Below are 27,933 nucleotides of genomic sequence, written 5' to 3'. Positions count from 1 at the left end.
CATACGTCATGTCCGCTATTTATTAGATTAATCGAGTACATCGAACAGCGTATGAACTGCTCGCTATTCTTGTGGTTGGTTTTTCCTACCGCTATCTTGCGAGCAGTTCTAACTATAAAATAACCCAGTGACGTGGTCAATGACACTGCTGTATTAATTATGCACACCCATAAAACGCCCGTTTTGACCTTTAAGCACGCCTGCGTTCTGAATTCCACTCCCCATTTTCAAGCACTTTCCCCTGTTACCACCCACATACGCCTCCTCCTGTCACTCAAAATAGCAGGCATTCGCTATTTAGCGAACAAACGATTTTCGGCCGCACTGCTGGTTCAGTTACAATCCGTACGCATGCGCAGATGAGCGAACATCGCTCATAATGATCGAGCGGCCGCTTACGAGCGGCTCTGAATGAGGGCCTTAGGCCCCCATTTATCAACGAGTTTTATCACTGAAAACGAGTGATAAAACTCGCTGTGTATGATAAATGGTGCATCAGCCAAACAGCCCCCAACTGTCATTTTTCAAAGAGATGACAGTTGGAAGTTGATTGGCTGGAGCTTATCATATGCAACAAGTTTTGTCACTCGTTTTCATTGATAAAACTCGTTGATAAATAAGATTCGAGATGGTCCCGATTTTCAAAGACAGTAATCTCGCTGGAACTCGCCAAAGCTCGGGTGATTTACTCACTTTTTATCTCTCAAATCTGAGGCTAAACGAGTTTGCCGATGGTGATGTAGGCCGAGTTTCTCGGGTGATTTTTAAGCAAGCTCGAGTGAGTTAACTCACCTGAGATTGCAGTGATTTCTCTCTGCACAACTCTCCCTAGCAAGCAGCCTGCACATATCAGTGAGATATATCAGTGAGATATGTGTAAGCTGCTTGTGTTGTACCTGTAAAAAACAGGTTCATTGTATAAAAAAATGACATCTGGTAGAAGGTAAGTACAGTATGTGTGATTGATGTATGTGTGTAATAAATCTTTACTAACTACGGTGTGTGTGTTATGTCTTTGTTTAACTATTTATTTTACAGTGGGGGTACAAGTGCCAAATAGCAGGCATGCTGGCACCTGTAGTTCCACGGTAAAATACAATAGTTTCCTTGATTTTACACAATATTACTCCCATACCCACAGCCCAGGAGTGCGGGGAAGAGAGCCGGGCTTCAGACCAAGCCTGGGGTTTTGGGAGAGGGGGACACCTTTTTTAGGGGGTCCCCACCTCCCCTGAGATCCCCGGCTTGGCCTGAGCAGCTTGGGGTGAGAATGCTTTGGCCCTGGAGACCCAGTAATAAGTAATTACACCCCAGCCATTTTGGGTCCGGTGCTGGTTTTAAATGTAGGGGGACCCCTACGCTATTTTTCCCCCTATATTTAAAACCAGGACTGGCCCTGCAGCCTGGTGCTGGTGAGAGAGGTATATTTTAGGTGAAAAGTACTTCCGATTTGCCCGATGGTGAGTTGATTCGAGTTAGCTATCTCCCCCGAGTTTTACGAGTGAGAAGAGAGAAATCTCTCTCTATCTCACCTCACTTTACCTTTAGTAAGTTTGCGAGATGAAAATCAACCCTTAAATCACCCGAGACTGGCATCTCGACCAATCTCAATTCTTAGTAAATTTATCCCCTATAATGACTCTACAACTTTACTCAGTGCTGATTGTCCATTCATGGCCTGTGACCTTCTACATTCTAATGTAATATTTGTTCATCTCTCTACAGTATATCGAGGGACTCATATTACAACATTGGATATTGGTGGAAAATCGCACTAGCGCTGGAAGAAAATCTCTGAAGAAAGCTCGTACACCAGTATGTCATGATATGTTATATGTCCCATTTATTATAACAACAAGCATAACTAAAAACTACCCTTCGGCTAAGGATTTTTACAAACATATGTGCAAAAAACGGAGTGAATCAAACAAATACAATTACCCTTCAATGAGGGAGATGAGAAAAATAATACAAAATAGAGGATGACAGACACATACCCTATTAGTGAGCACTGGGACCCTTAGGTTACCGGTACCGGATAGTCCTAAGGGGTCAGAAAACACAGTAAGGTCCAAATGCTTACAAAGTCCTTGGATCCCTGGTCTGGTCACCTCCCAATGTGCACACCTGCAGCTGCTAACGCGTTTCGACCTTTGGGTCTTCCTCAGGGCATCAGATACTCCGAGTGTAATTGTATTTGTTTTATTCACATATGTTTTTGAAATGCCAATATCCACTGTTAGTTCCTTCTTTTGTCCTTGAGGTGAAAGGACTAGGATTATCACCAGCTGCAGGACATAGGTAGTGCCCAAAAGTGTCCATACCCCCTACAACATACTGCGCTGCTTCATGTCACACTTGTGCTGGGGACATACAATGCGATTTGCATTATCATGGCACGGTCCCAACTGCGCGATGCTGTGAATTGCAGTACTGCATCGCAGGATATTACTCTCAGTCTGTGGCTTCCTGCTGCCTCCTCACATCATGTCACTGCCCCTGTCACATGCAGCCCTGTCCTCACTAACACATCACTCATCTCCTGATATACTCTGTGCTGCTGGGGGGCCCTGCTCCTTTCACTATATAAGTCTCAGTCTGTGGCTTCCTGCTGCCTCCATTCCCCTCCTCACATCATGTCACTGCCCCTGTCACATGCAGCCCTGTCCTCACTAACACATCACTCATCCCCTGATATACTCTGTGCTGCTGGGGGACCCTGCTCCTCCCGCTGTATAACTCACAGTCTGTGGCTTCCTGCTGCCTCCATTTCCCTCATCACATCATGTCACTGCCCCTGTCACATGCAGCCCTGTCCTCACTAACACATCACTCATCTCCTGATATACTCTGTGCTGCTGGGGGGCCTTGCTCCTTTCACTATATAAGTCTCAGTCTGTGGCTTCCTGCTGCCTCCATTCCCCTCCTCACATCATGTCACTGCCCCTGTCACATGCAGCCCTGTCCTCACTAACACATCACTCATCCCCTGATATACTCTGTGCTGCTGGGGGACCCTGCTCCTCCCACTGTATAACTCACAGTCTGTGGCTTCCTGCTGCCTCCATTTCCCTCATCACATCATGTCACTGCCCCTGTCACATGCAGCCCTGTCCTCACTAACACATCACTCATCCCCTGATGTACTCTGTGCTGCTGGGGGCCCTGCTCCTCCCACTGTGTAACTCACAGTCTGTGGCTTCCTGCTGCCTCCATTCCTCTCCTCATATCATGTCACTGCCCCTGTCACATGCAGCCCTGTCCTCACTAACACATCACTCATCCCGTGATATACTCTGTGCTGCTGGGGGACCCTGCTCCTCCTACTATATAACTCTCAGTCTGTGGCTTCCTGCTGCCTCCATTTCCCTCATCACATCATGTCACTGCCCCTGTCACATGCAGCCCTGTCCTCACTAACACATCACTCATCTCCTGATATACTCTGTGCTGCTGGGGGGCCTTGCTCCTTTCACTATATAAGTCTCAGTCTGTGGCTTCCTGCTGCCTCCATTCCCCTCCTCACATCATGTCACTGCCCCTGTCACATGCAGCCCTGTCCTCACTAACACATCACTCATCCCCTGATATACTCTGTGCTGCTGGGGGACCCTGCTCCTCCCACTGTATAACTCACAGTCTGTGGCTTCCTGCTGCCTCCATTTCCCTCATCACATCATGTCACTGCCCCTGTCACATGCAGCCCTGTCCTCACTAACACATCACTCATCCCCTGATGTACTCTGTGCTGCTGGGGGCCCTGCTCCTCCCACTGTGTAACTCACAGTCTGTGGCTTCCTGCTGCCTCCATTCCTCTCCTCATATCATGTCACTGCCCCTGTCACATGCAGCCCTGTCCTCACTAACACATCACTCATCCCGTGATATACTCTGTGCTGCTGGGGGACCCTGCTCCTCCTACTATATAACTCTCAGTCTGTGGCTTCCTGCTGCCTCCATTTCCCTCATCACATCATGTCACTGCCCCTGTCACATGCAGCCCTGTCCTCTGTGCTGCTGGGGATCCTGCTCCTCCCACTCTATAACTCTCAATCTGTGGCTTCCTGCTGCCTCCATTTTTCCTTCCATCATGTTACTGCCCCTGTCACATGCAGCCCTTTCCTCACTAACACATCACTCATCTCCTGGTATACTCTGTGTTGCTGGGGAACCCTGCTCCTACCACTATTCCACTATATAACTCTCAGTCTGTGGCTTCCTGCTGCCTCCATTCCCCTCCTCACATCATGTCACTGCCCCTGTCACATGCAGCCCTGTCCTCACTGACACATCACTCATCTCCTGATATACTCTGTGCTGCTGGGGGTCCCTGCTCCTACCACTATATAACTCTCAGTCTGTGGCTTCCTGCTGCCTCCATTCCCCTCCTCATATCATGTCACTGCCCCTGTCACATGCAGCCCTGTCCTCACTAACACATCCCTCATCTCCTGATACACTCTGTGCTGCTGGGAACACTGCTCCCCCCACTATATAACTTTGTGGCTTCCTGCTGTCTCCATTCCCCTCATCACATCATGTCACTGCCCCTGTCACATGCAGCCCTGTCCTCACTAACACATCACTCATCTCCTGAAAAACTCTGTGCTGCTGGGGGTCCCTGCTCCTACCACTATATAACTCTCAGTCTGTGGCCTCCTGCTGCCTTCATTCCCCTCCTCATATCATGTCACTGCCCCTGTCACATGCAGTCCTGTCCTCACTGACACATCACTCATCTCCTGATATACTCTGTGCTGCTCCTCCCACTATATAACTCTCAGTCTGTGGCTTCCTGCTGCCCCCATTCCCCTCCTCACATCATGTCACTGCCCCTGTCACATGCAGCCCTGTCCTCATTAACACAGCACTCATCTCCTGATATACTCTGTGCTGCTCAACCCACTATATAACTCTCAGTCTGTGGCTTCCTGCTGCCCCCATTCCCCTCCTCATATCATGTCACTGCCCCTGTCACATACAGCCATGTCTTCACTTACACATCACTCATCTCCTGATATACTCTGTGCTGCTGGGGATCCTGCTCTTTCCACTATATAACTCTAAAGCTGCCCACACACATAGCAATATTTTACATGATTTGGACGATTTCGACAAATCGTGATGACAAATCGTGTACCATATGCCCGAATCGTGAGTAAATCGTGAGTCCCCGCAGGTCGCACATTGCATCTTCAGATCTGCCGTGCTGTAGGGCAGATTAGCCAATCTGGGACACAATGCACTGGACTCAAGACAGATCTTAAGTCAGATTGGACATTTTTTTACTCCAAATCGTGACTACGACTGCTGGGGAGCTGCCTGGGGAGAGTTCAGGGGAAATCTGTACACATCAGAGCAGAGGTTACCATAATCTGGATTAGGGAAGGACATGTAGGGATGGATTCAATTAGACACGATAAGCCCCATTTCCGCGATAATTATTGCATGTGTGATCATAGACAGAAACAGAGCAGGTGAAAGAAATCCAAAAATTGTGGATAAAACCTCTGTTTCAGAATCCTTTGGACATCCCAATCCCCCTAATGATAAATTACCCAAAACGTTTTTTTTTAAATTAGCTTAATTTGGTCAAAAATTACATTTCAGTTTTGGGTCGAAAAAAATAAAAGTGGTGGAAAATGGGTTTAAAGTAGTGGGCCTGGTATTTTGGGGGCCTGTAGGGATGGTGTATTTTTTTTAAAGTGCGCTTTATAGACACAAAAATATACTAGCACCCATTTTAATGCATCCCCCAATTTATGTCCAGCAGTTTTAAAAAAAAATATATATATATAGCTTTTTATCATTTTTCAACACTTATGCATACATGCATATAACAGCTAATTGACACAATTTAAGAACCCAAAATACTTTTATTACGGCCATTAGTACACTTCTATATTAATTTCCTATGTCAGTTATGCTTTTTTCGAGGTACAGACTGACTTGCCAAAAGGTGGAGAAATTTTCGCCAGTTTCGCCATGAAAAATGATCGCACGTATGCGTTTGCGCCTGTTTTGCGATAGGATGTGGCGGAATAAAAAAACGAGAGCACGCATTGCCGCAATAGGCAAAAATATCGTACCAAAACCGGCGATAAGTGTGATAAATTCGCCGGCGATAATTTATCGATTTATCACGTCTAATTGAATCTGGCCTTTAATGTTGCCATTCGTTGGACCGATTTATTTAGGAAGCATCATGTAATTTTATTTAAATTACATGTATATCTGCAGTACCTAAAATGTTGATAAATTGGGTCCTAATCCCACATCCACAGATATCTGCGTACTTGGGCAAAATGAAGGAGTCACTGATCATTGATAGTCCTAGGTGTCTTCCTTACCTTCTATAATTAGTATATACCGGGTTTTCTCTTGCTGTTTGCCATATTGGATCGCACAGGTGTAGTTTCCACTGTCGCCCAGGGTAAGGTTTGTCAGGACCAGCGAGATGTTCCCATCCTTAAATTGCTCCAATGGCACTAAGGCCCGGGAGTCATAAATTGTCACATTTCCTTCTTTGTATTCCACCAGGGGGCGTCCATCATGCTCCCAGCGCACTGACAGAATGTCCAGCCTCACTGGCGGCTTGTCCACCACAATCACGGTAGACATGAGTATATGACTGGGGAGCTGGGGAGAGGGAACGGAGGCATCTGATTTTGCATAAAATGCTACAAGAAAAAAAAAAAGAGATTGATTATTGATTCAAAGGGCAAGAAGCCGACCACCGATCTACGTGTGCTTACAGTTATATCGGCATCACATCATTTCTTATAATGAAGATAAACGTGGTAGGACTAAACTTGCATCTTTGGGGCACAGCCAAGGGCATCACTCACAACTAAATCCACACTCACTCATGCGAGCTGCAAGGGAACGTTACATAGATGACATCCTCCATCATCCTAATATATTACAGCTGCTCTACTGCCCATGAACTATTTCTCCTAAGTTTCTGTAATACCGGCAAATTAATATTGTTCACCATGTTTAATGGTTTAGGAGGGGGGCAGGTTAAATGGGAGCAGGGAGGTGGGATGACCAGTCACGAGCCACTAACTGGAGAATAGCAGGAAAAAATGGCTGCATATTATTTAATCCACCATGATCATTATATCTACCCACTCTCCCTAGGTGAGAGACAGAGTCTACAAGTTTTAAATAATTGTCCCTATTTGAAAGTACGGACCAACTGCACAATAAGATGAGTCCTAACCCTCACCCCCTAGTGCCTAACCCCTAACTCTAACCTTCCACCTAACCCCGCTACTTACCGTTGAGATGCCGGTGCCGGAATTCTGAGCGCCAGCATCCCGACAGTCAGGAATTTTGACTGCATCCCATATTAGTGTAAGCATGTGTTATATGTATTAGTGTAAGTGTGCACGGATGGTGTAATAAATAGCAAAACTGCCTCACAGCACTTAGGTCTTAGGTTTGATTCCCACAATGTCCCTAACTGTGTGGAGTTTGTATGTTCTACCTGTGCCTCCCTGGGTTTCCTCCAAATACTGATTATTTGGATACTGACAAAAAAATTGTGATTATGTGTGTGCACATGTGTATGTACATGTGGTAGCGTATATAGTGCCTGGTTCAATGCACGCTAGTGAATATATGTGCACTATATAAATTCCTCCAATTATACACAGGTTGGACTGCGCTAATAGTGTAAGATGTATATATCAGTATCACTTGACTGAGAATATTAATAAATGATCAAGGCTTCTTTCAATAAAAAAAATATACAATATTTAATAAAACATATATCCCACTTTACAACACACAAAAACACATGAAATATATTAGTAATATTAGTATACTGAAATTTTGTTTAAAAAGTCGATGGATAGTGGCTTATAATATTACCGCTTGTGGTTATATTAGTCCTCACACATTATGGCCCGTATTCAATTAGGGAGCGAAAAGTCCAGCATGGACTTTTCGCTCCACATCGGAGCTTTTCTGGGGATAAAGTATCGGGCGCGCGTCCGCTTTATCCCCGTATTCAATTTGGAGCCGGCGAAAGCAGGAGCCTGCGGAAAGGTAAGTATCAGGAAAAAGAGGGGAATTCATCATGGGACCCCCCTAATGATGTCCTGACATGGGGGCTCACTCTGGGTACCCCCGTTTAGCCTTGCAGAATGTGTTCTGCATTTTTAAATTGCTGCGGCAGGTGTGATGCAGAAGAGCATTTAGTTTTTTGTTTTTCATTTTAAAAAGTAGTCCCATCAAATTTGGGGTACATGAAAATGGGTACTAGCATATTTTTAAGTCCCTAAACTAATTTTTTTAAAATTCTGCAAAAAAGCACCTGCCGCTAAGGTATACAATCGGATAGCCGGTGGCCGACTTCCCGACTGTCATATCCCGGCGAGGGTGAAATGCCGGGTGTCTATATCTAGACGTCTGTCATTTCCCCAACGCCGGGAGACAGGCGCCCGGCATCCCGATCGAAGGGATGCTGGGCGCCGCGAGCGGACAGCCGCGGGGGGGAGGGTTAGATTTAGGGCACCCGGGGGGGACTTAGGGTTAGGCACCCCCCCGGGAGGTTAGGGTTAGGCTAGGGGGAGGGAGGGTTAGGGTTAGGCACCCCCGGGGGAAGGCAGGGGCGCCGAGAGAGGGGGGGATTGGGTACAGATTACCCGGGCCCGGGCTTCCTGAGGGGCCCGGCGGGGGCCCGGATCCGGCGCCGCTCCCCCTCCCTCACAGCAGCCCAGCACACAGTTCATTTTTAGGGGATATTCCCAGGGGACCAGGTTATTTTTTTTAAAGCCTGCACCCCTAAACCCCAATTGTGCACTTTTTTTCACCATGTAAAACATGGTGAAAACTTATCCCCATTTTTTTACAAAGACTTTTCGAACCGGCAAAAAGTCCTTGTAATTGAATACAGGGATAATTGAAACATGCGAAAATGACGTCATCGGTGATAATTTATCGCCGTTTCCGACTTATCGCATCCAAATTGAATATGTATATTTATATGTATAAGTCCAAGAGAATTTTTATATACAGTATATATAGGGGTATTCAATATGGGTGCGATAACATCGTTTTTTGCTTTAATATCGCACTTTTTAACGTTTTTGCGTTAATATTGCTGGTTTTAGTTTTACACCGTATTCAATTTCAAAGACTTATCGCAGTTTTGAAAAGTCTTTGATAAAAAACGGGGATAACTTTTCACCATTGAATAGGTGTCGAAAAAAAGTGCAGAATTGGGGTTTAGGGGTGCAGCCTTAAAAAAAATAGCCTGCACCCCTGAGATTGACATTTAAAAAAGAACTGTGTCAAAAAAAGTAAAAAAAAAAAAATAGGGACACCCCAAAAAAATAATTTAAAAATTGGGGTGCAAAAAAAAAAAATGGGAAAAAATTGTTAAACAATAGGGAAATAGGTTCAGGGCTATTCTGCAAGTATACGGCAGGTGTTTTCTAGAATAGATTATTAGCGGCAGGTGTTTTCTAGAATAGATTATTAGCGGCAGGTGTATTCTAGAATTGGTTTATAGCGGCAGGTGTATTCTAGAATAGATTATTAGCGGCAGGTGTTTTCTAGAATAGATTATTAGCGGCAGGTGTTTTCTAGAATAGATTATTAGCGGCAGGTGTTTTCTAGAATAGATTATTAGCGGCAGGTGTATTCTAGAATAGATTATTAGCGACAGGTGCACAAATGCAGAATTTTTAAAAACTTACTTTAGGGACATCAAAATATGCTAGTACCCATTTTCATGTACCCCAAATTTGATGGGACCACTTAAAAAAACGAAAAAAATAACCTAAGTGCTCTTCTGCATCACTTCTTCAATGTCGGGAAAAAAAACACCTGCTGCGGCTATTTAAATCCCCGACTTTCAATTAAAGGCTAAAACGGGGGTACCCATAGTGTTCCCCCATGTTTTTACAACTTTAGGGGGGTCTTACAATTATTTTAAGGAACAATTCGTAACTTTATGCAAATCCAACTTCGGAGTTTCCCGTTTTCGTTAATTTTATTTTGAATGCGTGGATTAGCGGGAGCACGCACCATACCTTTACGCAGAAAAAAACTCCGACATGAAACGTTAACTTCGGCAGTGAAGTTAACGTTTCATATTGAATACCCCTCATAGAGTCATTTATAGATGAAACAGCACTATTACATAATCAGAAGATATAGCTGATCTGTTCACCCGCAGGTAAATTAATGCATTAATCCTCTTCTTACCCGTCTTTCAGCACATATTGATTTAGAGGCAGAGTTATAGTAGTGGTAACTCCACTCGGCTTGTCTCAGCCTGTGTAGTACACACCACACCTGATGGGGAGACAGCGGTGTTATACGCGATATAGCTGCCGCTAATGTCATGGGGTCCTTCCCTACGTAATTAAATACTAGCCTCAGTCCAGGTATCAAAAAGTTCTTTGTGCTGGAGAGTATGTGGGCATTCAGTAGCGGCTGTACAGATATTCAAGGACGCTCACAGCCGGTATTAACCCTCTCATCGACGCGTTTCGCTCCACACGGAGCTTTTTCAAGACGTACTAAGCTCTGAAAAGTGATAAACTGCAGAGTCATTAACTACCAGCCACTCAGCTCCCAACTGTCACGTTACAGGCTGTGTTTGAAAAATGACAGTTGGAAGCTGATTGGCTGATGGTTTATCACTCTCCAGTCGATGTATCACTTTTCAGAGCTTAGTACTGTACATCTGGCCTCTTGTGTGAGAACTAATATAACCACAAGTGGTAATATTATAAGCCGTTATCCATCAACTTTTTAAGCAAAATATTTTTGCTAAAAATATTTTTGCTTAAGTTTCAATATACTAATACATTTAATGTTTTTTTTGTGTGTGTGTTGTAAAGTGGGATATATGTTTTATTAAATATTGTATATTTTTATTGAAAGAAGCCTCGATGAATAATTAATATTCTCAGTCAAGAGATACTGATAATATACATCTATCAGCGCAGTCCAACCTGTGTATATTTGGAGTAGTGTGTTTGAATTGGGCCGGCTGGGTACTGGATAATTGGACTAGCAGCATTTTTGATGAATAAAAGATAATAATGAAAAACTGAAATTAAGTGCAAGGATACTAGTTGTTAGATATTAACATATTATAACTATATAAATACCTGGTTAAAAAAAAATAATAAGTGTGTGTTATACAAATTGGTGTAAGCATGTGTTAGATGTATTTATATAAGCTTGTCATACATGTATTGGTGCAAACGTGTGTTGTATGTATTAGTAGGAAAAACAAAAAGGAATATCTCCGGCACTGGAGGAGGGTATGGCACAGTCTTGGTTGCTATACCCATTGTTACACAGTGCTGTGACTAGACTGTCAGCTGTACAGTATTCTGAGCCTGTCCTGATAATTCTCTCAGCTTCAACCAATACAATGATCAACCTTTTACTCGTACAATGAGCCATTCATCAAGTTCCGAAAAAGCATTTTTTTTCGGAACTTGATGGTGTTACTGAACGCCACTTTCAGGTGGCGTTCAGCTCCCGATCACATTCACAGGCTGCTGTTTACACGGTGGCCTGTGAGGATTTACATGACAGCCACAGCAGAGGGAAATATTCAGATCCCTCCCTGCTGTGTCTGTACTGCGGAGCCCCAGAGCTGAGAGCTCCAGGGCACCGCAGACATGTGGCCCAGACTCACTGAAAGAAGACAGGTGAGCCGGGCTAAGGAGAAGGAGGGGGGCTGGACACACGCAGGGGGGAGGGAGGGTCGGAAACCCGCGGGGGGGGGTCAGACTCCAGCTTGTGGGGTCGGATACTCGCGGAGGGGGTGTCGTACACACGTGAGGGGGGGAGGGCTTGAATACAGGCAGTGAAAAGTTTCACACTTCCGAAAAACTGTTTTGTGGAAACAGCAGTTTTTCAGAGGTGATAGTTTAGAGCAGGAGGCATGATGAATGAGGCATGATGAATGAGGCATGATGAATGCCTCCTAAACTGTGTTTGAATGCGCAGCGAGTTCAAACCATAATTTTCACATGTGATAATTGTTTTGATGAATAGGCCCCTAAAAGAGAGTGACCAAGGGCTCTATTTATTAACATTATTTTAACAGTTATTAACATTATTTTTACTAAAATAAAGTGATAAAGGCTTGTTTGTGTTTTCACACCCTTTTCACATTATTTTAGTATCACCTACAGTTATTACAGGGCAATTGGAGTAGAATTCGTAAAATTCTACTCTAACCCCTAAGTATCACTTATTTTTAGTAATCAGATCGCATTTCCCATAACTGTAATGGGAAATGTGATCCGACCAAAGTTAGTAAAAATAAATTGTAAAAAATATCGGGGAAAGCCCTGTGATAATAACGCCACCTGGAGGTGGCGTTATCCAGGGTATCCCCCAGTTACCGGACTCCTGCCCTGCTCTAACGGGGAGAGCAGAGCCAGGAGCCGGCCCCAGTGATCAGCTGTGTGGTCTAAACAGACCGCAAGCTGATCACTGCTACACACACCACACGCTGATACACTGTAAAAAAAAAAAGTAAAATAAAACTTACCTGATTCCATGGACCGGTGGTCTGGGCTCCGGTGATGTCTACCCTCCGGTCAGCTGGTCTCCCATGCTGCACTGCGGCCCGGTCATCAGGTGATCGGGTCCCAGTGCAGTATGGGATATCACCTGACCGGAGGACATGGAAGACATTACCAGAGTCCGGATCATGCAGGTAAGTGTAATTAAGGAAGAGGGGGGTCATGGGGGGGACTTAACAATGGGGGCGGGGCTTAGCGCCGGAGGGAGGTAGCAGCGGTGGCTGGTCGGCGTATATGTGCGGGGCATTAGTTACTGTATTTTTTTGTGAAAATACAGTGACTGCTGTGCAGAGGGGATTCGCAGGGACAGAGCTTTCTCGCAAGCTCTGTCCCTGCGAGGGATTTGTAGTAAATCCCTGTGATATTGCCTGAATTCACAATGCGAATTCACTCGGTAATATCACACTACAATCTGCATTACCAATGCGGATTGTAGTAAATAGAGCCCTTAGTATCAATGTAACATTAATATTTATTAACCACTTAACTGACAATTTTTTTTTTTGCTAAAAAACGCTCCGAAATCGTAGAGTTTATTTATGAGTGAATTAAGTGGGGAACATCTATTTCGACCTATCCAAATATGATTTCATAAAAAAAAAGAAAAGACATCGGAACATCGTAACCACCATTGGGACATCGAAAATATCGGAAACATCGCGACTTTCAATTTGATACCAGTTTCAGGCACCAGGTACACTAAGGGGGAGAGGTTAATTTACTTTTCCCCAGCGGCTGCTAATGCTGGGTGGGGGGTCCTGCTTTGCAGACAGATCAGCAGTGATCGGCAGCACAGCAGACACAGGGGGAGAGCAGGGCCGCAACTAGGGGGGGGCTGGAGGTGCACGTGCACCGGGTGCACCGCTGCACCCGGCGTCAGTGACCTCCAGCACGGCGCCGCAGGGAGACTCTAAGGTGGGCGCCCGCTGAGATGTTGTTACCAGCGGGCGCCCGGCTCTTCTCTGCAGCACCGCATTAGCCGGAGGCTGGAGTTCTCTCCTGAACTCCAGCTTCCGGCTCTCCCCACAGGCACTGTAGGAGAGACGTAGTGACGTCTCTCCCATAGTGCCGAGGAGCAGCCGGGCGGACCCAACGGCGGCAGTCACAGGAGCGGGGTTTAAGGTAAGTGTTTCTTTTTTTGTGTGTGTGTGTATGTGGCACTACGGGGGCATTACCAGGGTGCACTACGGGGGCATTACCAGGGGGCACTACAGGGGCATTATCAGGGGGCACTACGGGGGCATTACCAGGGTGCACTACGGGGGCATTACCAGGGGGCACTATGGGGGCATTACCAGGGGGCACTTTGGGGGCACTACAGGGGCATTATCAGAGGGCACTACAGGGGCATTACCAGAGGGCACTACAGGGGCATTACCAGGGGGCACTACAGGGGGCATTATCAGGGGGCTCTACATGGGCATTATCGGGGCACTACGGGGGCATTACCAGGGGGCACTACAGGGCATTACCAGGGGGCACTACAGGGGCATTTTCAGGGGGCACTACAGGGCATTACCAGGGGGCACTACAGGGGAATTACCAGGGGTCTCTACAGAGGCATTAGCAGGGGGTTGTACATGGGCACTACAGGGGCATTACTAAATGTGCACTACAGGGGCATAACTAGGGGTATTACTACATGGGCACTACAGGGGCATTACCAGGAGGCTCTACAGGGGCATTACTAGGGGACACTACAGGGACATTACTAAATGGGCACTACAGGGGCATTACTAGGGGTATTACTACATGGGCACTAGAGGGCATTACTATATGGGGACTACAGGGGCATTACTATTTGGGCACTACAGGGGGATTACTATGGGGGCATTACCATATGGGCACTACAGGGGCATTACTATGGGAACATTACCATATGGCCACTAGTACAGGGACATTACCTCAGCGGGCATTACTATAGGTGCACTACTGAAGGGGCATTGCTATGGGGGCACTGCTGTGGGGAAATTACCAGGGGTGACAAAAACACAAGTTTCGACCCTGGGGAGAGGGTACAGGTAAGCAGAGGTACCGGAAGGTCCCCCTGAGAGCAGCAGCTGCGGGAAGATTCTCTCCCTGCAGTCATGTCTATCTGACTGTTCGAAATTTTGCGACCAGCGCAGATAAAGAACTGCCAGGTGTGGTCAGGAAATTGCGCCCATGCCAGGCAAGGGGTTAATGACATAAAACAACATACAACTACTCTCCTGGATAAACAAATTGCATAATGTTTTTCTCTAGTGAAGACAATAATTGATGAAAAATTTTCAAAAATAATTTCAAATAAAATTTAAAACCAAATAAATGTAAACCAGTATCACATGATAAAATAGAACATAATAATTGATAAACCTAAAAATAAAGCATGAAAAATGATAAAAACCTCACTTAGCATTTCACGGCCTCAGACAAATAACCAGTGAAATAGTAAGGGACAGTCTGGTCCCAGCATTGTGTCACAATCACATTTTATCAGCTTATAACTAAGACTGATGCTATACCCTCCTCCAGCGCAGGAGATAGTCCTCGTTATTCCTTCTGTTCTATGGGGTGGGATGGAAATCCCTTTTCTCTCCTGGGCGCCCCCAGACATCCCCCATAGCCTTGTATGTATTAATGTAAGCTTTTGTTATATGTACTGGTATGTGTATGTTATATGTATTGGTGTAAGCATGTGTTGTATGTAATGGTGTAGGCATGTGTTTTATGTATTGGGGTAAGCGTGTGTTACATGTAATGGTGTTAGCGTGTGTTACATGTAATGGTGTAAGTGTGTGTTACATGTAATGGTGTAAGTGTGTGTTACATGTAATGGTGTTAGCGTGTGTTACATGTAATGGTGTAAGTGTGTGTTACATGTAATGGTGTAAGTGTGTGTTACATGTAATGGTGTTAGTGTGTGTTATATGTATTGGGGTAAGCGTGTGTTACATGTAATGGTGTAGGCAAGTGTTATATGTAATGGTGTAAGCGTGTGTTATATGTATTGGGGTAAGCATGTGTTACATGTAATGGTGTAAGCATGTGTTATATGTAATTGTGTAGACATGTGTTCTATGTATTGGGGTAAGTGTGTGTTACATGTAATGGTGTAAGCGTGTGTTACATGTAATGGTGTAAGCGTGTGTTACATGTAATGGTGTAGGCATGTGTTATATGTAATGGTGTAAGCGTGTGTTACATGTAATGGTGTAAGCATGTGTTACATGTAATGGTGTAGGCATGTGTTATATGTAATGGTGTAAGCGTGTGTTACATGTAATGGTGTAAGCGTGTGTTACATGTAATGGTGTAGGCATGTATTATATTAATGGTGTAAGCGTGTGTTACATGTAATGGTGTAAGTGTGTGTTACACGTAATGGTGTAAGCGTGTGTGTACTATATGCTGTGTCACAGTGCTGCTGGAGGGAGAGCTTGTACTTACAGAGGGTGCACAGGAGAAGGCAGAGTGTAGGGACTCTCCAAGGCATGGTCACTGTGTAATGTGCGCTCCTGTCCATCCATGTACACATACAGGCTGAGCACCGCTGACCACATGCAGGAACCCTCGCAGCACTTTCCTTATCTAATACTGACATTACAATACATACAGATCTTTTACAGTAAGATAAATACGTTACACAACCACCCTGCTGACACCCATTCACTTCCATGGAAAACGTTCTACGTTCAGCTTTCTCGCTGTTCCCTATTGCTGAGCGCAGAGACCTAATATCATATGCGCCATCTTCTGTGGCACGACCCCCTGGTGAGAACAAGTTTCTATTAATGAGACCCTCTCTTCATACCCTGAAGTGCCAAAATTCAAGGGATAGATACCTAGTATCATGATAGATAGATAATATCATGCAGGACCCCCTCTAGCCCGGCAAAGTGCAGCAACTCAATATGGTATCGATCCAGCAAGTGGACGGAAGACCTCTGGAGAGATGACCCATGCCGTCTGGATAGCTTCCCACAGCCCCCTGATATTTCTAGGTGCAGGATCTTGGGTGTGAATGGACCTCTCCACCACGTCCTATAAATGCTCGATTGGGTTCATGTCGGGTGAACGTGGCGGCCACATCATTCCTCGTAACTCTCCAGAATGCTCCTCAAACCAATTCTGAACAACTAAATGATGTTTGGAAATTACAAGTGTTCCCAGATCGCTTAGCTTGTCTCTGCTCTAACTTTAGCAATTGGGACTTAGGAAAACTTATAAAGCAGCTACTTCCATTTCTTACAGTGACAGTTACAGTTTCTAAAAAGCTAATCCTATCCCACTGGGCCAAAACTTCCGGCCCCTTCTGTTATGGAACTTAAGTTAAAACTTCTACAACTATTATACTTTAATAGACGGTCAGCTCTCCCGGAATCGGAATCGGTTTCCCGGCAGCGGAAGCCCGACAGCGCTGGAAATCCCGATTGTGGATAGGTAAGTATTGTCTAACCTAACACAACACCCCTAACCCTAATCCTTCTTAGGGGTGCCTAACCCTAACCTCCCCCCCAAGTGCCAAGTGCCTAACCCTAATCCCCCCTCTAAGTGCCTAACCCTAACCACCCCCTTCCCCGCTGCCTAAACCTAAGTCCCCCGGGGGGGGTGCCTAACCCTAAGTCCCCCCCCGGGGTACCTAACCCTAACCCTCCCTCCCCCTAGCCTAACCCTAACCCTCCCGGGGGGGTGCCTAACCCTAAGTCACTCCCCGGAGCCCTAAACCTAACCCTCCCCACCCACGGCTGTCCGCTCGCAGCGCCCGGCATCACTACGATCGGGATGCCGGGCGCCGGTCTCCCGGCGTCGGGGAAATGCCAGGCGTCTACATCTAGACACCCAGCATTTCACCCTTGCCGGGATATGACAGTCGGGAAGCCGGCTGCCGGTATTTAGGCAGTCGGCTTCCCGATTGCATATCACTCTCCCGGACCCTAACAAAGGAGCCGAAAACATTTCTCCCAAATGGGGTTTATACGTAGAACCCTTGGACTCATTAACAAAATCCCAGATATTTAAAATATTTCAATCAACTGATTGGTATTTATATAGAGTAGACACATTGCTGAATCCTCTTAGCCCACACATTGCTTACTGTTTTACTGTGCTCCCCTCCAAAGCAATAAGGAATTAGCCGTAATACAATTAGTGTCTACAACAAAATGACCACCAATGTCTCATGCCTCATGTTGTACAATTCACAGACCTACTTCACTGGTATAGGGATCTCACTTAGGCCATTTATAAGAGTAGATAATCTATTGCTTCCCCCTCCCCAGTGTTCTTTCCGTATCCTGCACCACAAGGGTATTTTTGTGTTCTGCCCCTAAATCATTTCATTTCATGATCTTAATTGTCAATTAGAACACCACAAATCCTATAAGTCTCTTGGGGTCTATATACTAAGCCTTGGATGGAGATAAAGTGAGCGGAGAAAAAAGTCCCAGCCAAACAGCTCCTGTCATTTTTCAAACACAGCCTGTGACATGGCAGTTACTGTAGGAGCCAATTGGCTGGTACTTGAACTCCTTTCACTTTCTCCATCCAAGGCTTCAGGGGCCTAGGGTGGCAATGTGCGATAAACATTTAGTAATTACCTGTGTTTGTACTTGCTCAATATCTAAGTTTCTTATTGCTGTTTATAAGATGATACAATTCCAGGTATTTTCCTTACGTATTTCTCTATTCCTGTCATTTTCATTGGACGTTCTCATCACCTCAATATTCTCTTATTTGACTTGGAAATGTCACCAGTAACGTCGCCAGAACTTATACCATAAATACTATGTGCTCCAAATCTCTGCTTACTGGCATAACAGGAAAAAATATTGACTGTAATATGTGATGTACATGTTATGTAAAACACAGGGGGGCCTATTCATCAACACTAAAATAAAGTTTTTAAGGATATTTTCCTTTATTTTAGTATTCATGAAGAGACTTAACGGAGGAGATATCACTGATATCATATATATATATCACTGATATCTCCTGGTTAAGTCCGCCTGCGTTAATTTCCACACTCCCCATAAATGAGTACATTAGTACATTAGTACATTAGTATGGGGATGTAGAAATGATGTTATTCATCAAATTCCGAAAATTATGTATTTTCGGAATTTGATGGTGTTACCATACGCAGGACTGTAGCTAGGTAGTGTGGCCGGTGCCATCGCACAGGGCACCACAGGACAGGGGGCGCTGTTTGGGCCTGTCAAATGTCTGTTTATTATCATTCTTGCTTGTAGCTTCCTCTTATTTCATCCCCAGCATCTCCTGGCCTCCCCTATCTCTTCCCTGGCCCTTCCCCATGAGGCCAAGGCCCATTTTTGGGTGCATTATGTCCGTTTGAAAAATGAGGGGGGCGCCAATGTACTTTCTGGCACAGGGCACCAAAAAGTCTAGTTACGGCTCTGTCCATACGCCACTGTGAGGTGGCGTATAGTAGGTGACACTTACCTGCTTTCAGCTGGGCAGGTCCCCCGGCGTCTTCCTCTGGCGCTCTGGTGCGTCCTCTGGCTCTGGTGGTTGCTCGGACACGTGTTCTCCCAGCAGAACACAATAAAGTTTATAAAAAAAAACTTATTTTTTTTTCTTTCTAAACTGTACTGTGGCCTGCTGGGAGAACACGTGTCCGAGCAACCACCGGAGTCGGAGGTTGCTGCGCGGGCAGGTAAGTTGGGGCGGGGGGGAAGTGAGCAGGGGGGAGGGGTTGGGGGAGGGGACACCGAGTTACAGCAGCTGTAGGCAATGCGCTGGTTTTACAGTTGTAACAGCGCATGTGCAGCACTGATTCCTGCTGCGGTAAGTTAGTGTAGAGAGGGAAAAGTATCTATTTCCTGAAAAGCTGTCATCGCAAAAATGACAGCTTTTCGGAATAGATGGTTACGGGGAGGAGGAATGATGAATTCCTCCGGTAATTAGGTAAAACTCCATGCGGGTTCTAAACCTAATTACCTCCAGGGAATTTTAAGTTCTGATGAATAGGCCCCTCAATAAACTATATATATATTTTATATATATATATATATATATATATATATATATAGATATACATATGTATGTATGTATATATATATATATATATATATATGTAATCTACATTAGAATAATGTAGAATTGAGTCAGGGCGGCATGGTAACAAGTAGCGCTGTCAATCAGACCCATAATGAACATATTCAGACAAGTGAAACAAGATAACTAGTGCAATTCAGGGCATTTATTTCCGTGCAGAACATGCAATGATAGAGCGACATCTGCTGGTCACTAGCGGTATTGCTCAGGACCTGGGATTGAGCTGTGCGGTGAGGGGTCAGTAAAGCAGACAGCTGTCTCCGCAGCTCAGGGACCGGCGTCCAATGTTTTTGTTTTTTGGATACCGTATTAAGAACATTACTTTGAATGGACAGCAACACATATTTGTCGCCTAGTTTGCCTCCCAGCAATTAGGTAAGGGTTCTTTGCTGATCAAATCATATATGCCAGGCCAGAGTCACCCCCTTATGTGCCAGTCAAGTGTCACCCTATTATGTGCCAGCCCAGTATCCCCCCATTATCTGACAGCCAAGAGTCCACCCATTCTGTGCCAGCCCAGAGTCACCCGTTATGTACCAGCCCAGATTCCCCTCTCTTATGTGCCAGCCCATATTCCTTCACCCTTATGTGCCAGTCCAGAGTCTCCAACCTTATGTGCCAGCCCAGAGTTGTCCCTCCTATTGTGTCCTGCTTATCTGTCAGCCCAGAGTCCCCCATCCTTACATGCCTGCCCAGTGTCCCCTCCTTATGTGCCAGCCCAGAGGCTATCCCTTATGTGCCAGTCCAGAGTCTATCCCTTTATGTGGCAGTCCAGAGTTGTTCCACCCTTATATGCCCTTCCTAAGTCCCCATCCTTATGTGCCAACCCAGAGTCCCCTCCTAATGTGCCAGCCCAGAGTCTTCCCCTTATGTGCCAGTCCAGAGTTGTCCAACCCTTATGTGCCAGTCCAAAGTCCCCATCCTTATGTGCCAGTCCAGAGTTCCCCTTATGTGCCATCCAGAGTGCCCTCCTTATGTGCCAGTCCAAAGTCCCCATCCTTATGTGCCAGCCCAGAGTGTCCTCCTTATGTGCCAGCCTAGATGTCCCCCTTATGTGCCAGTCCAAAGACCCCCCTTTTGGGCAGCCAGTGTCCACTCCTTATGTGCCAGTCCAGAGTCTCCCCTTGTGCCAGTCCAAAGTCCCCCTCCTTATGTGCCAGTCCAGAGTCCACCTTATGTGCCAGCCAGTCCCCCCTTATGTGCCAGTTCAGTGCCCCACCTTATGTGCCAGCCCAAAGTCCCTCCCTTATGTGCCAGCCCAAAGTTCCCTCATTGTGTGCCAGCCCAGAGTCCCCCCAATGTGCAAGCAGAGTTCCCCCTTATGTAGCAGTCCAGAGTCCCATCTCATATGCCAGTTGAGTCCCCCCTCTTATGTGCCAGCCCAGAGTCCCCCTTCTTATGTGCCAGCCCTGAGACCCCCTTATGTGCCAGTCTACAGTTCCTCCTTTATGTGCCAGCCCAGAGCCCCCCTTCTGTAGAAGCCCAGACTCCCCCCTGTGTGCCAGTCCAGAGTCCCCCTTATATGCCAGTCCAAAGTCCCCTCTCATGTGTCAGTCCAGAGTCTCCCACCCTTATGTGTCAGCCCATTGTCCACTCCTTATGTGCCAGTTCAGAGTCATCCCCCCTTATGTGCCAGCCAAGAAATACCCCCCCTTATGTGCCAGGCAAGAGACACCCCCCTGTATGTGCCATCGCAGAGTCCCCCCTGTATGTGCCATCGCAGAGTCCCCCCTGTATGTGCCAGGCCAAAGTCCCCCTTATGTATGGGTTTTTTCTGTCGATATTTAGGATTAGGATTAGGGTTAGGCTAAAATAGAAACAAAAAACATGTGTATTCTAAATGAGTCGACATTTTAAATTTTAACCATCGACCTAAATGCATGTCTACATAATGATTGTCAACATAATGATCATGTCGACCTTCTGAATGACGAAAAGTCATACCACAACCGTACTGACCTTTCAGTATAACCTGAGCCATTAAGAATGATTAGTAGTTTTATTGTTGTTGTAGTAATATTATTATTATTATTATTAATAATATTAGTAATAATAATATTAATAATAATATTAGTAGTAATAATTATAATAGTCATAATAATATTAGTAGTAATAATTATAGTCATAATAATATTAGTAATAATAATATTAGTAATAATAGTCATAATAATTTTAGTAATAATAATAGTAATAATAATATTAGTAATAATCATAGTAATAATAATATTAGTAATAATCATAGTAATAATAATAGTCATAATAATATTAGTAGTAATAATTATAATAGTCATAATAATATTAGTAGTAATAATTATATTCATAATAATATTAGTAGTAATAATTATAATAGTCATAATAATATTAGTAGTAATAATTATAGTCATAATAATATTAGTAATAATAATATTAGTAATAATAGTCATAATAATTTTAGTAATAATAATAGTAATAATAATATTAGTAATAATCATAGTAATAATAATATTAGTAATAATCATAGTAATAATAATAGTCATAATAATATTAGTAATAATAATAATAATAAAAATAATAATAATGTGTGTTCAATATTTCCAACTACAATAACCACCATGGAGAGCAAATCACCAGATCTTATATCTTTATTGTAGAATAATTTATTAATAAACATTATCAGCACATTTATTTATATTGCTGTAACTACATATAATAATGCATGGGAAGCTGGCAGAGGTATCCCTGCTACATGATCTGTATTGGGCAGTGAGTCTGTGGCGCGTTCTACATGGGAACATTTACACACTGACTGTATACCTCTGCGAGTGTTACAAGGCGGCTTTTCAACTTATCAATTTATATGGAAGGTTCCCTGTAAGGAGTCAAACGCTCACTTGTGTTGCCGAAGTCGCACAATCTCCGGACGCGCTTTACGTTTTGTTGCTCACGCAGCTGCATTTAATTATATGCAAAAAAAGGGGGGATTTTTGTCGCTGATTAGATCCATTAGCTTTAAGCAACAAAAAATGTCATTGTCACTGACTCACATTATTCCAGCGTGCCAATATTCTGCTGGCGGTACTCCCTTAAGCATAGGTGTCCCACAGATCTCTATAGAACAATATATTCAAATCACAAGAGCTAGCACTCAGATTAAGGTGACAGGGTGGGTCTATATACAGTACACCTAATAGACACATTGATTAAGAAGTACATAAAGTGGCAAGGGCTATGTTTGGGCCTGTGAGACCGCGTTCAGACTGTTTTTATTGAGACCTATGACAATTGGAAAAGGAAAAGACAAGAGGATTGGTATAAAGACGTTTCATCGATCTGGTGCTCATTGGCGAACGGCTGGATCCATGGCATCCTTTACTTGCTGGATTTGGGTAGGCGCTGAGGAGCGTCGCATTTCTTGGCCACCTCGTCCAGTTTGACACCGAATTTGTTGAACCAGTCGATGACCTTGTCGAGCTTTTTGTCCAGGATACTGTCACAGGTGGTCAGCTCCGGCTCAGTTTCCGCTGGCTTCGTGGGGTCTGCGGAGATAGATTTTTAGAAAAGAATTAAAAATAAAAAAAAAATATTTTTTTCTTCAGCTTCAAACCCGACAATAAGACAAATTCAACGATCCCAACTGATTTGCTGACATCTCTGACAAAGGGACGACAGATCCAGGAGCTCAGCGGAGCAATAGAGGTGGATGTGTGAGGTGGAGGTGTGACTATGGGGGAAGCTATTTCTCCTATGCACAGAATACCTGTCAGCAATCCCTGCTGAATGACACTGCATGTACATTCCATAGAACAGTGGTTTTTATCCTGGGTAACTGGTACCCCCAGGGGTACTCCCTGTGACGATCTGTAAAGCGCAACGGAATATGCTGGCGTTATATAAATAACTGTTAATAATACTACTACTAAAACTGTTTGTAATGGTGGAACGGGGCAGGATATCCAGGTGACGTGGAAAATTATTGAGAAAAATTGGCATAAAAAAAAAGTGGCGCCACCAACAGGTTGTAAGGAGGAACTGCAATTATAATGTTTTGGAGATGTGAACATGATATTATATATTAATCCTTCATCTCTACCAGTCACAGCACTGCTGTCATTCAGGCAGGAAATAAAGCCCTGGAATCCATGCTCAAATAAATCAAAATCCATTAATTATAAGCGTGCAAAGAATTCTGGGAAATGAGGACATTACAAGATGGAGGTGTGCTGGGAGCGGGGACTTTGGTTAGTACCACTTACCGTCCACCTCCAGCTCTACCTGCTTCATGACATGGTCCGTGGCGTAGTAGACATAACAGCGGAAATTCCCAGCATGCTCTGCAGATACTGACTCAATGGTCAAGGCAGCATCACCTTTCTGCAAGGCCTCTAAGGACAGTGACAGGCCTGGTTTATCGATGACGATCTTATTGTCGAACTCAGCCACCTGTTTCCCGCGGGTGTACCACTGGATCATGTAGTCCTTCATGTTCAGTGGTGGTGTGAATCCTGTCATGAGACATGGCAGCTGGACTTTCTGCCCAGGCTTGGCCACGATTTTACGGGGTTCAGCGGTAACATCAAGTTTGGCCTCTAAATGAGAGAACAGAGTGACACCAACACAGTCTCAGTATCTGCTCCCGTTCTGCTTGTATGGGCGAACACACAGTATCACTTCTCCTGTTCTGTATACTTAATGTCATTATCACTATCTGTTACATTCCTGTATGTATAGCCTGCTACACAGTACCACTTCTCTTCAGTGGATGTGATATATACAGACTATTGCACAGTACAACTTCTTCTGTTATGTATACTTAATGTGATTATCACTATCTGTTACATTCCTGTATGTATAGCCTGCTACACAGTACCACTTCTCTTCAGTGGATGTGATATATACAGACTATTGCACAGTACAACTTCTTCTGTTATGTATACTTAATGTGATTATCACTATCTGTTACATTCCTGTATCTGTTACATTCCTGTACGGGGTTCAGCGGTGACATCAAGTTTGGCCTCTAAATGAGAGAACAGAGTGACACCAACACAGTCTCAGTATCTGCTCCTGTTCTGCTTGTTTGGTCGAACACACAGTATCACTTCTCCTGTTCTGTATACTTAATGTCATTATCACTATCTGTTACATTCCTGTATGTATAGCCTGCTACACAGTACCACTTCTCTTCAGTGGATGTGATATATACAGACTATTGCACAGTACAACTTCTTCTGTTATGTATACTTAATGTGATTATCACTATCTGTTACATTCCTGTATGTATAGCCTGCTACACAGTACCACTTCTCTTCAGTGGATGTGATATATACAGACTATTGCACAGTACAACTTCTTCTGTTATGTATACTTAATGTGATTATCACTATCTGTTACATTCCTGTATGTATAGCCTGCTACATAGTACCACTTCTCTTCAGTGGATGTGATATATACAGACTATTGCACAGTACAACTTCTTCTGTTATGTATACTTAATGTGATTATCACTATCTGTTACATTCCTGTATGTATAGCCTGCTACATAGTACCACTTCTCTTCAGTGGATGTGATATATACAGACTATTGCACAGTACAACTTCTTCTGTTATGTATACTTAATGTGATTATCACTATCTGTTACATTCCTGTATGTATAGCCTGCTACACAGTACCACTTCTCTTCAGTGGATGTGATATATACAGACTATTGCACAGTACAACTTCTTCTGTTATGTATACTTAATGTGATTATCACTATCTGTTACATTTCTGTATGTATAGCCTGCTACACACTACCACTTCTCTTCAGTGGATGTGATATATACAGACTATTGCACAGTACAACTTCTTCTGTTATGTATACTTAATGTGATTATCACTATCTGTTACATTCCTGTATGTATAGCCTGCTACACAGTACCACTTCTCTTCAGTGGATGTGATATATACAGACTATTGCACAGTACCACTTCTCATGTTATGTATACTTAATGTGATTATCACTATATGTTCTAGTCCTGTATTTATATATACTATTCCACAGTACCACTTCTTCTGTTTTATACAGTGGATGTGATTATTAGGTATATGTTCTAGTCGAGTATATACACACTATTACACAGTACCACAATTGCAGTATATACAGATGTCATTATTACTATCTGTTATAGTCCTGCAAATAGACTATTACACAATACCACTTCCCCTGTTCTGCAGTATATACAGGATGTGATTATATTACTATAGTCCTGCATATAGACTATAACACAATACAACTTCTCCTGTTCAATATACTGTATTGGATGTGATGATCACTGTCTGTTCTAGTCCTGTATGTATAGATGAATGATCACACAGTACCACTTCTCCTGTTTTGTATACTAGATGTGATTATCAGTATCTGATCTAGTCCTGCATGCATAGACTGTTGCACAGTACCACTTCTCCTGTTCTGTATACTAGACGTGATTATCAGTATCTGATCTAGTCCTGCATGCATAGACTGTTGCACAGTACCACTTCTCCTGTTCTGTATACTAGATGTGATTATCAGTATCTGATTTAGTCCTGCATGCATAGACTATTGCACATTACCACTTATACTGGTTGTGATAATCACTATCTGTTCTGGTCCTGTATGTATAGTCTGTCGCACAGTACCACTTCTCCAGTTATGTATACTAGATGTGATTATCAGTATCTATTCTAGTCCTGGGTGCATTGCCTATTGCACATTACCACTTCTCTTGTCCTGTATACTGGATGTGATAATCACTATCTGTTCTGGTCCTATATGTACTATAGAGTGTCACACAGTACCACTTCTCCTGTTATGTATACTGGATGTAATCATCATTATCTGTTATAGTCCTGTATATGCAGACTGTTACACAGTGCCATTTCTCCTGTTCTGTATAGTGGATATTATTACCAATATCTGTTATAGTCCTTATATACAGACTATTGCACAGTACCACTTCTTCTGTTCTATATAGTTGATGTGATCATCACTATCTGTTCTAGTCATGTATATGCAGAGTATTACACAGCACCACTTCTCTTGTTCTATATAAGTCAATGTGATCATGACCACCTGTTCTAGTCCTGTATATACAGAGTATTACACAGTACCACTTCTCCTGTTCTGTATAGTGGATATTATTACCACTGTCTGTTCTAGTCCAGTAAATACAGACTATTACACAGTACCACTTCTCCAGTTCTGTATGCTGGATATCATTTCCACTATTTGTTCTAGCCGTCTATATGTTATAGACTATTACACAGTACCACTTCTCCTGTTTTGTATACTTGATATATGCCTTGCTCTGTGGTTTATCGCTAACACAGTGCCCAGATTACCCCGTTGCCCCGTCCTTCTTCCCTAGCACTACCACTGTGTGACTGTCTAGAGCTGATAGTATAATACATGTAATAAGAAACTCGCGGTCTAGAACTTACGTGAAACGTCGAAGGTCAGGACCACAGATAACAGGAGAAAGACGTGAAAAGCCATCGTCCCTCTCTCTCTCTGTATCTCGGGTGTATGGGGCGTCGGGAAGTGCTGGTAACACCAGCGTAGCCTCTGTTGATATTGCCTGAGGGCACGTTTGGGGCGTATCACTTGAGGACCTTATCGCTCGGCACATTGAGCCAGTTACCAGCCGCAGGGGGAGATAGGCCATGTTTACCTCAGCGTACGGAACGTCCAGCTCTTACCCAGGTTCTGGAGATTTCCTCATAAGACACTGGTGTACTAAACGGTAATAAATAAGACATAGGGGCCTACATATTTATAAAGCCTTTGTGTTGCTGAAAATCCTCATAAATTGTAGTTTTCAAAGGATTCCTGCATTAAGTTTCCCTCAAATGTATTAAGAGGGAACCACAGGAGATGTCTCTGACACCATTGTGCCCATTTATTGAAGCCTGTGGGGGCCGCGGTTTGTCTAAATTTATCAAACTATTAAAGTTTAGCTTCTCGGAGCCTGCGCCCTGATAGCTACCGCCATCGTTGGCCAATGTAGCCGGATGACTATCATTTCACATTATTTTTTGGAGAGGCATCCCTAAGGGTGACGAATGCCCAGTTGTTCTGCCAAATCCTTTCCCGGAAGTAAAATTATCACATAACCAATAACTCAACTCTTTCCACTTTGCAGGGATGGTTTCCTACCTGAGCCCGTGTATCTGCGTAATCTGCGTTATCTTTCTGATACATTGCCCTGGTAATTAACTTCTTACTGCGGTGATACAAAAAATTATAATTATTAGCGTTTTTTATCCGAGCATTGAAAAATATGCCCCATAATGTGAAATATTACAGCG

The 27,933-nt window shown here is 44.0% G+C and overlaps 2 protein-coding genes across 2 annotated transcripts in view; both read right to left on the bottom strand.

The window, feature by feature from the left end:
• LOC148506342 (uncharacterized) overlaps positions 1–16,118 on the bottom strand; it is a 63,011-nt gene extending 46,893 nt beyond the window's left edge. Inside the window, exons 1-2 of the mRNA XM_088446832.1 lie at positions 16,002–16,118; positions 6,351–6,680 (exon numbers count right to left, since the gene is read on the bottom strand). Coding sequence (XP_088302958.1) covers positions 6,351–6,680; positions 16,002–16,089 — 418 coding nt within the window. The 5' untranslated portion in view covers positions 16,090–16,118. The remainder of the gene's footprint in view (positions 1–6,350; positions 6,681–16,001) is intronic.
• A 6,113-nt stretch (positions 16,119–22,231) lies between these two features.
• LOC148506341 (uncharacterized) lies at positions 22,232–27,188 on the bottom strand. Its single transcript, XM_088446883.1, has 3 exons — positions 27,067–27,188; positions 23,861–24,193; positions 22,232–23,143 (listed from the first exon to the last, which is right to left on the bottom strand). Exons 1-3 carry the CDS (start codon positions 27,119–27,121, stop codon positions 22,977–22,979), a joined length of 555 nt encoding a protein of 184 aa, XP_088303009.1. The 5' UTR covers positions 27,122–27,188; the 3' UTR covers positions 22,232–22,976.
• Positions 27,189–27,933: the final 745 nt, after the last annotated feature.

The sequence above is a fragment of the Taudactylus pleione genome, unplaced genomic scaffold, assembly GCF_031769625.1.
Source record: "Taudactylus pleione unplaced genomic scaffold, aTauple2 ptg000407l, whole genome shotgun sequence".
Taxonomy (NCBI): domain Eukaryota; kingdom Metazoa; phylum Chordata; class Amphibia; order Anura; family Myobatrachidae; genus Taudactylus; species Taudactylus pleione.
The sequence above is the reverse complement of the archived record's forward strand: the minus strand, read 5'-3'. Positions and strand labels throughout refer to the sequence as shown.